This window comes from Typopeltis vanoorti, chromosome 19 (genome assembly GCF_054136105.1).
Source record: "Typopeltis vanoorti isolate ZY-2024b chromosome 19, IOZ_Tvanoo_1.0, whole genome shotgun sequence".
In the NCBI taxonomy this organism is placed as follows: Eukaryota; Metazoa; Arthropoda; class Arachnida; order Uropygi; family Thelyphonidae; genus Typopeltis; species Typopeltis vanoorti.
In genome coordinates, this window is record NC_143567.1 from 79151332 (window position 1) to 79163666 (window position 12335).

At 34.6% G+C, this 12335-nt stretch overlaps 1 protein-coding gene across 3 annotated transcripts in view; it reads right to left on the minus strand.

The window, feature by feature from the left end:
* Positions 1 to 12335, minus strand: part of LOC150096281 (transcription factor 12-like) — a 620086-nt gene that overhangs the window by 70199 nt on the left and 537552 nt on the right. For all 3 annotated transcript variants that reach the window (XR_016549910.1, XM_090408842.1, XM_090408843.1), the window contains one exon: positions 5327 to 5472. Coding sequence is in view for 2 of the 3 variants with exons in the window: in XM_090408842.1 (XP_090264968.1) it covers positions 5327 to 5472 (146 nt within the window). In the remaining variant the exon portion in view is untranslated. The remainder of the gene's footprint in view (positions 1 to 5326; positions 5473 to 12335) is intronic.

Here is a 12335-nt window from a genome sequence, read left to right on the forward strand (position 1 = left end):
ATATCCATCCCATTTGTTCTAATTTGTGTAAACAGTATTTCATGTGGTATTCTGTCAAATGCCTTTGCAAAATCCAGAAAATTATCGTGTAGCCATTTCCTTTGTCCAACTCAGCTGTTACTCTATTGTAAAAAGTTTAGTAAATTACCAAGGCATGACTGACCCTTCACAAAGCAATGCTGCCCCTCATACAGTATCATATTCTTATCCACCCATTCTTGAATTCTCTTTTTGACCAATTTTTCCAGTACTTTTACCTAAACACCTGAGATACCAATTGGTCGATAATTTGCTACTGCAGTCTTAGAACATCCCTTATGCAAGGGAATTATTTTGCCCTCTTCTAACTCCTTTGGAACTCTACTAGAGTTGAGACTTAAATTAAAGAGTGTAGTCAGATGCATTGCCAGCACTCTCACATTCTCACAAAACCCGAGCTGATATCCCATCTAATCCCACAGCTGTATTTGCATTGAGATTCTGCAATATCCCAAGAACCTCCAATTCATCCACCTCTGTTCCCACATTAGTATCTGTCACGCATGTTAAAGCAGTACCCTCACTAGGATGATATATCCTTGCAAAGTGGTCACTCAGTAACTCAACTATTTTATCTGCTTCTATCTCCTTATGACCATCATTACTCATTAAGGTTAATCTTCCATAGTCATTCTTCCTCTTATTTGCTACATAACAAAAGAACTCTTTGGGATTTCCTTTAGCCTCAGTGGCTAGATTCTTCACATAATCTGATTTTGCCTTCCTTGCCATGCTGGTCACGTTTCTTGCCTGAGTTTTGTGCTGTTCTTGAGTTTGCTAGTCACCTTTCCCCTTATATACCCTCCACAGCATTTTATTCTTCTTCTGCTCATGTTTAATGATATCACTCATCTATTTAACTCATACCTAACAAACCCTCCTTATCTTAGGTATACAATTTAATATTGCTTCCTCTAGATGACTTTTAACTATCTCCATTGCATTACTAACATCCAGATTTAAGCTTCCTCCTAAACTTGTCACAATCATCTGCCTTGTAGTTACACATACACCCCTTCTAGACAGAATATTCCTCGTGTTTTACAATCTTTATAATCACTTTCACCAATCAGAAGCCACCTTGGTTATGGATGGCTTTTCTGATCTTATGACCAGGTTCAATACTCTCACACTCCTAGTCTCCTCCATCACATGCTGCCTCAAGAAATTATCTCTCCGTAGGTGTATAAATTCCATTTCCTTCCTGTCATGCAAACTTCCTTCCTTCCAGTCTGGATCTCCATAGTTGAAGTTCCCCATAATAATCACTTGACCTGTATTCATTGTACTAACTTGCTGAATACATATCTTCCAGATCATCCCTGGAACTCCCTGGCCTATAGCAATAACCAACTGTATATTTTGTCTTACTGGACTTGATCTCACACTAGACTTGTTCAAATAAACAGCCACCCACCTGCCTATCTTGTATTCTTTTTGGCTGCAATTCATCTGCTATCATCAGCAGTACCCTTCTCCCATCTTATTTTATCTTATTTTCCCTGAAAATACTACATCATCATCATCTGCTGTTAGCCACATCTCACTAATTCTTATAACTTTTAGGGGGGTTGCACTAACCAATGCCATAACCTCCCCCCTCTTGTTCCTGATACTTCTGGCATTAGTACATAAAAACTGCAACATCCCTTTAGACCCCCACCTACCTTTACTTCCTGAATTGATTACCCTATTCAATATTTCTGCTTGAGAGACTAGATTCCGCACTTGGTCATTCTCACATATACCCACTTCATGGGTGTCTTCACACAAATTCACATGCTTTCACCCAAATTGCTTAAGTTTTCTTGAATTTGTGTTTCAGCATGCTTGTTGAACAAAGCTCTCTCTCTCTAGACACCTAACACCAAAACCATTTAGAGGGAGTCCATCAGCATTATACAAATCCTTCTTTCCATCAAACACAGACCACAGATCTACAAATCCTACATCATTTCTTCTGCACAACATATGTATTGATTCATTAGCTACCAACACCCTTCTCAGTTCACCTCTATCATATTGTGGCAGAAGACTAAAAACCTTCACCTTCTCACTCTTCAGTTTTGCCTCTTCTAACTCCTTTACATTCTCCCTCATAGAATATTTCTCGCCTCTTAAATCATTTGAGCCAACCAAGAATCATTTCCTTCAACTTATCTTTTTGCATCCAAATGGTGTGACTAATATCTGAATTTTTGCACCACTGAAACACGATTTTGTCACGCTTTCATTAAGTACCATCCTGATGACTGAGTCTCAATACAAATTTTCTCCTTAACTTGTTTGTTCACTTGGTTCTTTCTTTTCTGGGCCTGCTAATCTCTTGGTGTTTCTGCAATTTTTCAATCTCGTGCTTTGTCCTGTGATAACACTCAAGCCTGCTATTTCTTTATTTATGCCCATTTTGTTCCTGTCTATTTCTATGACCGCATGTTCAACATAATTCCAACATTTTCCATCTTACCAGCAATACTGTTCACTCTACTAACATCTGCTGTGTTCTCATCATCTAATAGGCACTCCCTTTTGAAGCATTTAATACACTCTCTCCAGTTTAAATTCCTATTTTTTTTGTTATATTTTTGTTTATTATTTTTTTGGTTGTATTTTTGATTAATATTTGATTTTTTGTTATTTTTTTTGGAAAATTTTTTTCTCATCAGCAGTGTGACTATATTTTTTAAATTCCATCTCTCATTAATAGTGAAATCAGAAAGGTAATCACGCAAATGCAGAATACAGTGTGAAGATGGAATATTTGTAAACATGTCTTCCATATAGAAAATACGCCTCCTGCAAATGCACGGCTTTCACAGTGCACACCTCCCTACTCTGACTTCCTCCAGATCATCTGGCAGCATAAGTGGTAGAAGGATTATTTGCTAGGTGATCAGAAAGCCTCCTGATGTGTTATAATCAGGTTCGGTTCTATGTATTATCTAGAAGCCGACCTGTGGAAGTACTTTATTGCTGTACCTTGAATGGTAGATGTATTGGTCATCTTACTGAATTAAATACATTATATCCATCAATGATGCATTCAGTCATTGGTTTATTTGTTTTGGATGGGGATGGGGAACAGTTTTTTCATGAAAGAAAAATATATATCGATTGCAGAATGAATGTTAGCATTTCATTCAAAGCAAAAACAAAACAACAATAAATCGTTATGATTTATTGTTGTTTTCCAATTTTAAGATATTGGAAAATATCTTAAAACTCTTACTAATGGTGCCATTTAGTGGATGTCCATATTATATCATTTTAATCTTTTGAGTGGTAAGTTAAAAATACATATATCTCACCTTGTATGGCATATAAATACATAGAGAAAAAAACTGGGAAAGTTGCTAAGCAATTGCAGTAGTTTCCTGCATAAACTCAAATGCTAATGTAAATTTAAAGGAATACCATTCCATTGTTCGTGCAACACCTTGTAAATGTGCTTGTGTTCACTAATAATGGCTTGCCAGTTTCAGGCTGAAATATTTGTAGTAATAAATTCTTATTATTAATTATTGTGCCTACATGTTTCTAATAATCACTACTATGTCACAAGTGCTATCAAAACTTGTTATCATGAAAATGTATTTTTGGGTGGCACAAATGTTTCCACCATGGCAGAGAATCACTAGAAAACGAACATCCTGTGTCATCAAAAACAGTTTGCACAGCAGGATTATAGAAAAAATTGGGGAAATTATAACCAATGGCCAATGTGCAATATTCAGAAGAATTTCAGAAGATTTATGCATTATTAAGGAAACAATCTATCAAGTAATTACCCAAGATCTGTGAAAATGAAGGAAGAGTAAACTGAACACTATACATAATGCAATGAAGCTGATGAAGGAGACCCAAATTCAGGAATTCAATCACTACAGATGATGAAATTTTATGTTTTTAGTATGACCTCAAAACTAAATGACAAAGTGAGGAATGGAAGAAAGTTGAGAAACACTCTCTCTTAAAAGAGAGAGAGGAAAGAGTGGGGAGTTTGAAAAGAAAGGTCAAAAATCAAAACTGTTGGTCACTTCTTATAACAAGCAAAGGAAATATGCATGCAAAGAGTTCAATCAAAATGGCCAAACTGCCTAATATATTTAGATATTTTGAAATGTTTACTACAGAGAATCAATTGCATGTTGCCTCGGTTTCATAAAAAAGTTGGTTCCTCTTTTGCATGATACTGCTCCAAGCCACAAAACATTCATCATTTGAGAGTTTACAGCAAGTGAAAAAAAAAACAAAAAACAAAAACAACTGATACTTACATCCTACATACCTGAAAGACCATGCCCCCCCCCCCAAAAAAAAACAGTGAAAGGCTGCATTTTGATGACATGGACATCATTTAAAGAGATGTGATGAAAACTTTGAACAGAATTAAAAAAGCCTTCCATAAGTCATTCCAGTGCTTTGTTGCCACTGTTTTCAGGGTTTGAATTCTGCAAGAAATTTAATATATGGTGTTGTGCTCTCATTTTCCATTGAGATGTAGCATATTACATATTCCTGTAATATGCTACATTGAATATTACAGGAATAAACAGGAAGCTGTAAAAATAATTACACAAAAATATGTTTTTATTTTCATATTTTTAGGTTATCTTGCAAAAAAAAAACCCCTTCACAACATTATTTCCAACCAACTCTTTCAACTAAGCATATTATGCAGAATGAAACGACAATAGAAATTAACCTATAATAATATGTTTAACTTAATTATACAATATTCAACTATGGTTCACTCTTTGTTGCTAAGCAGCCATGAAAAAAACATTTAATTATTATTATTTTTTTTTTCCTCTCAAGTATGACATATTTTCCAACCAAGGAAAAAAAAATTTCTAGAACCATCTTAAATTTGAAGTAATATATATAGTAATAACACAAATACACATTTCGCTACATTCTGAGAAATATGACTGCTGCTATCTACACTACTCTCAGTATGCTCATGGATCTAGCACCCACGAAAGAGCCTCCACAAATGCTTAACATTATACCTTTCCTAGGGAAAGAGTATGCTATGCATTATTGAATGAATGCAAACAGCAACTTGGGTGAGATCAGCTGTTCTAATAAACAAGCAGTAAGTTATGAAGATGCTTCATATGCAAATATTTGTTTGCTTATGCTTAGGTAAAATACAGAGGAATAGAAGAATATAGATTCTTCTATATTCTTCTATTCCTAAGATTCTCATCAAACATATTTCAATGCTATACACAAAAATTCAGAATGTGGGATTTAATTAACTAAAATCTAAAAACATACTTACCGGTAAGGATGGAGCTAATCGCTGATGAGTAAGAGAATCCAAAGATGGAGGATGAGGAATGGCATGTGCTCCTAACTTTGGACCTTCTTCATTCTTTTCTTCTTCTCGCCGCTTTAAACATGCAGCCTTAGGATTAAGATTCCTTTCTAAAGTTCAAGCAAACAGACCAGGAAAAGAAATAAAGAAAGAAAGTTATACTTTAGCCTGCAAAAAATAAAATAAGCAAAACTAAAATATAAGAAATAGGTATACAAGTAGAATGACTCCTTATCCCTTTCATAAAATTGCAAGTTGTCACCAAACTGATATAAGAAAAAAATCATTAAAAATTGATATGTTGAAAATTTATCACAAAATCCAAGAGCAGTGCAAACATTCTCACCTGCCTCAAATGGTCGGTCAGATAATACTTCAGATGGTCAGGGGTAAGTTCCATCTTTTGAAGTGCTCCACTAGGATCTGGTTTCCTAGTTCCTCAGACTACACATAATTAATACTCTAAACTCAGGCCACTTTAGGCATGCCCATTATATACCCAAGTTCCTTATCATATACTCTCTGTAGGAGAGTATATGATAAGGAACTTGGGTATGTTAACAGATCTGCTTTGCAAATCTGTTAACTCCTGCTTTGCAGGAAGAAAACTTCACTCCATATGAGATTGTCTAATACACCTTCAGCTGAAAAAGTCCTATGATTTCATATGGAGAGTATCCTCCCCAACAATAAAAGGACAAAACTGTACAAGAGTGGTATAAACTGTGATTATAAACATTGATGTTTCTGAATAGTTCAGTCTTAATAAACTTAATGAAGACTGAAATATTCAGAAATATCAATATTAAGCTTATAACATTAACTGGTTGCCGTGAATGATGAGGCAATAAAAAATTAATTTAATCATGAATAATTAATTTTTTTTTTTTTTTATAAATTACCAACAGTTATAACAGATGAAATATATCCATAACTTTACACTTTGTGTCAAAGTTATTTCAACACTAACTTGCATTTCACATCTGTATAAAGTTTTTTCACTTGGTTATAATTTATATTAATCTTGTCAAAAAATTATATTCTCGTTTAATCCTTTATCCCAGTGTAAGCAATCAAAGTTTGTAAGTGAGGCAGGTATCTTACAACTAGGCTACTTACATATAGAGCTTAATGACTTCACATTAATTGCCTTATTATCCCATAATGCAAAGCACACATACTTTCAGATGTGTATAATGGTATGCATTATGGGAATGGCCGCAATCCAGACTGGTTTTGACTTTTCAGTCTTATTAGTGAGGTCAGACCTAGAAGAGATACTAAGGTTGAAGTAATACAGAAGTCATATATTTTCCATATACAAGTAGTAAAAAGATGCATTGCATTATTAAAATGCTCTGTCTTAGAGATAGTTGTGATAGTTTTTTCACTTGGTAATAATTTAAATAATATAATTTATATATTTAAATATATTACTTCATGTGCAAACTTCATTTGCTTATACTTGGATAAAGGATTAAACAAGAATATAATTTATTGGCAATTTTAATTCATTTCACATCTGTGTTTTGGTCAAAATCTACACGTATAATCCTGGTACGATGGCTAATGGTGAGCTTAAGCAAAACAGGTTGTCTGACTTATGGCATACATACTAACCTGTCAATGAGTGGTAAGTTTGGTATGGTTGTTATTTCTGTTAATTATGTGTATTCTCTGACTGGTTTGTCTATTTTGTGGAATGAAAATCGGAAGTTTCTGGGTTAAATTCCCTGCCACCTGTGCATGAAAATAGCTAACTCACTTTCAGATGAAAATCTCATAGAAAGGTTCCTTACATGCAAGATCCTAGTCTTCTAATCAAGAAAACACAATACTGCATTATAAGGCTTAGAGGAAAGAAGCAGCTTGTTAACACTAAATTTAAAAAATGAAGGTATGCCTGTTAATTATGCATGTTTTCTGAGTAGAAAACACATAATTAAGTATTTGCATAACTGAGTATTTCCAGTAAAGAAACCCTGCCATCAACATGAAGTCAGATTAACTTGCTTTCAACAGAGGTCTTTATGAATAGCTCCTTGCATCCTGGACAGAATTTGAAAAGGGCAATTGTCGCATAAACATAAAGGAAGACTCTTCCAAACTATGAACTGGATTTGAGAAGATGATATGGAAAGAGGGGGGGGGGGGAGAGAGAGAGAGAGAGATAGAGAGAGAGAGAGGAGGGGCAACATGATAGCAAAAAACATTAGAGCTTAATTACGAGGGCCTTTATGACAACCCTGATTCAATGGCTACAAGTTATCGACAGCAAACATTTGAATATCTCCAAACATTTTCAAATGGCATTTGTAAGAAAATTCCTTGTGAAATCCACACTAGCTACTGTTTATCAGTTCAGTGATTACCAAGTAGCATAAAAGTTGACTATCAATGGAAACAATGGAAAGACAATTAGAAAGAATTGAAATCAGAACAATAGAATGGTAATTTGACGGTTAAGATTTGTCACCCTTCTTGAGGACTGGTTATTAGCTAATTTCAAACTTCAAAATAAATACCAATGGAAAAGGAGTGTATGTTTGTGTCTGCATGTAAAGGCAACACACCAACTGGAGTCAACTCTGGAGCATAAGCCTTCAGAATAATCCAAACAATGTCATCAGAATCAGGAGACTTTCTAATGGAGGCTGGATAAGATTTCTCTCTCTCTCTCTCTTTCTTTCTTTCTTTTTTTTTCTTTTGAAAATAATCAAAATAGACAGTGAATGTTGGGTTTGGAATGGTTCAAGAGTTAGAGTAAAGTAACAGAAACATTGATGCAAAAGAAGTAGAACAAGAGTTGGACAAAAGAAACAGCTGCTGTAAATAATCCAAAAGCAAGATTGTTACTTGGACATATTATAAGCTTTCTGATTTTGGCTCTTCCAGAATTGGCCTGTTTCATCTATTTTTTAGTACAGACAAAAAAGTAACCCTGCAGATTTTGATGAAAGTAAATTCCAATATGTGTGAACCTTATCATGGACAGTCATGTTACATTTCTTGGAAAACCAATGCTTAGCCTAAGCAATGAGAATTTAAAGTGAAATGAGAAAAATGTTTCTGTATCCAGGAACTATTTCAGCAAAATAATAATACAATTAAAAGAATTAAGAATAGAAGTTGCAAAGATCTCCACCTGGCATTCTTATAATGCTAAACAATGCAAGGTCAAGATCAGCTGTGTGATTATTGAACCTGAGAAAAGAAATCAACACTGCACTGTGACCTAAAAATTGCTTGAAAACATCTACAGTATATTTAGAAGGATTATTAGTGAGGACAAAATCAAGAGGATTTGGAGAGTGGTCAGGATCTATGGTGATAGCTGCCTCAGTATCTTTATATGATGGATCAGTGCAGTTGTTAAAAGTAAGCTTGCTGGAGTTGTGAACATTAACATCTATGAGAGAGTAGGAAAATTGGAGGTAGAATTTACCAGAAATCTACCAGAATTTGTTGAAAGAAAAAAAAAATCATCCAGAGCAACAGAAATTAAAAAAAGAAAACGAGATATATCAGTGGAATTCAATACAATAAAAATTAAAGAGACTTTTATTAAAAAAGAAATTAGTTTAGACTGGAATCAAGATATCAAAGAAAACAATATGCACAAATGCCACTTTTGAGATGAAAACATCAAACAGTGTGTGTTATTAGAAACAAAGTGATCAAAAACTGATAGTTGCCATCTTGTGGGAAGAATAGGTGTAATGAGAGGTTTGAACTGAAATCACATTATTTGGCAGTGAATATGGAAAGCTTTGCATTTTTCCCCACATATAACTTATTTTTCTTTGATTTTTCATGACTGTTTGTAGAAGATTACCTCGAGACACACACGCGTGCAAACACAACACGCACCACAGCAAAATGATTTGCTTGCTGACTTTGAGGGCTTCTAAAGCATTATCATTAGATTCCATCCAACTGCATTGTGAAAGAAACAGGGGAAAAAAGAAAATCAGGACTTTGCTCTTAAGCCTCCAGTAAGCAGAGGGGGGGGGATTACACTAAGTGATGAAATTTACAAACCATTTAGTGCCATGCCCAGCACCATGTTGAAAGTTTTTCCACATGGTTAAACTAAGTGAAAAAACTTTCAACATCTATCTCTAATCCAGAGTATTTGAATAATAAGGTGTGACACCTTTTGGCTGCTTGTATATGGAAATATGACCTCTGCATTACTTCAACCTTGGTATCACGTCTGGGTCTGGCTCCCACTGATGAGACCTCAATAAGAGTCAAAACTGGTCTGGGTAGTGGCCCTTCCCATAATGCATAATGCATTATACATGTTAGTAAGGATAAGTGCATTGTATTATGCAATACTAAGGCATTAGATGTGAAGTCATTAGCCTCTATATACAAGATGCCATGTCATGAAGTTACTTCATGCACAAACTTTGGTTGCTTACACTTGGATAAAGAATGAAACCAAGAATATAATTTTTGTAAAACCATCTTAAATTAGTACTGTTGGTAAACTAATATTAGATAATCCAAAAACTCTGCAATAAAGGCCATATTTTTTTTCAGCCTCTTCATGCCTCAATTAAGCAGGATGGTAGGCTGACAAAGTCTCCAACTTAAAGACTTGCACAAACATTCATGGTTGAAGAGCAGGTATGCTATTCACCTGGTCAACTAGGCCAGCAAATCAGAATACAAAACACACTAGAACAAAGCATGAAGTATCATGCTTTGTTCTCATAATGTTTTGCTATATAGCTTCATGTAAAGACACACTAGATTCACTTTTAGTGCATTTAAGCAGCTAACATCCTAAAATAAACTTCACAATAGAAAAAGGAATAAAATAACTGCCTGTTCTCTTCCAGATACACATTTTTCAAATGGTTCTTTACTTTTTATTTATTTATAGAAACTGACAAGCAATGGAATATACTCAACATAAGCAATCACCACCATCATCCAGTCCAGTGATATGGTGTTTTTAAAACATTAACACCTGGAGCAGGAACTACTGCTTCTAATGACACAGCTCTTGGAGGTTATATGGGATTAGAAGGAGAGAGAGAGAGAGAGAGAAAAAAAATGCTGCACATAAATTACTGCAAATCCAAGAGCTATTTATGGAGTGAACAACAGAAGAGGAAAAACTTCCCAGACTGCATTGATTTATGAATGAAAATTTAGAAGAATATCATGATGTAACCTTTGCATATAGCACGATTATAATATGCTGTTTCCACCCCCTCAGTGTACATAGCTGGAATTTGACCATGATGATGAGAGATTGCAGCTGATGCAAAAAAAAAAAAAAAAGGGAAAAGTGATTGTTATTGGAAACCTGAATGGCAAAATAGGGCATGAATCCCAGAAATTCCACAATTTTTTTGGTAAAATTTTGAGAAAAGAGCAAAATTAATAATGCAAGTAAATATTCAATTTTTCTTCAGGTGATAGATAAATTTACGTGGAGAGAACAAATATGAAATAAGAAAAGGTTTAGATTACATTATTGTTTAGAGTGATATCTTTAGTCTAGTGGTAAGGCTTATATGGCTATTAATGACTATTTTTTTATGGAGATTACAATGAAGACTAATATTAACTAAAGAAATTTAATTTCAATATTTCAGCAAAGTCAAACTGCCATCGTCAGGGTACAAAATATTATTATTAGTAGTATTTATGACATTTCCATGGAGTCTGGAGACTCACTGCAGGAGACCCAAATCAACCATCATACACACAAATCATATCATACCTCTCCTTGAATCCTTTTACTGTCAGGGAAATCACAACCAATTCTGGAAATCCATTCCACTCACTCACTACTCCCCACACAAAAAATCTGGTCTGCACACCCGTACTAACCACACTCTTCCACGGATGGTCCCTAGTTCTCTGACTATTTGTTATATATTGAATAATTTCACTTACATTGATTTTATAAAATCCCTTTAATATCTTAAAAGTTTCCATCATACCCCTTCTTTTGCACATATCAACTAAACTGTGTAAGAGTGTGATTAGTAGGTGGTGTGCAGACCTGATTTTTTGCATAGACTGGTGAATGAGTTTAAGGAGAGGTATGATAGGTTTTTGTGTGTATAATAGTTTATTATTATCATTATTACATAACACCTCCAGGGAGTCCTTGGACTCATCGAGGGAGGGTACCTACTCTACAACTCTCCATCTCCACTACTTCACCAACTGCAACTACCTTCATCATCTACACCAACGCCATCTACCGCCGACCACCACCACCACTAGTATTTTCACATCCATACCCATGGCGCGATCTGAACACACAGCCTTTTGGCTGGAGAGTGGATACAATAACCACTCGGCCAACCAAGCTGCAGGCTGGCTAAGTTATATAGTTAGTTACTTTGGGTCTCCCGCAATCTGTCTCCAGACTCCATGGGGATACTGTGTAATAATAATAATACTGGAGTTAAATGGTAAGTATGTAAAAAAATGAAATAGCATCTTTTGTTTCAAATATTTTTATTATGTAATTCAGCTCTCCCGTCCGTAAATGATTCTTTGCAATGTGGCTCACACAAAGGAACCTTCTTTCTAAAGCATATTAATAGTCAACATTTCAGCTTTAAATTCACTCTTGAAAAAGACAATGAACTACCTTTTTTTTTTTTTTTTTGACAACATAACCATTTGAAAACCACATATCCTAGGAAAACCTATTTGTGCTAGTGGACATATTTACAATGAACACACCCTTATTCTGCTCAAATTTTAAGAATAATCAAAAACATCAATTATAGAATGAAGACCATTTACTTATTTGAAGCATACTTGCAAGTATACTTAAAATTAAATTTCATAAATAACAGATATAATTTTAGTTAATTAAGACAATAATCTAAATTAAAATGCAAACCACAGAATCATAATAGTATTCAAGGTGTTCATGAAAAATAATAATATCTAAAATCAATGGGATCCCAGAATGGACAACTGCAAATTC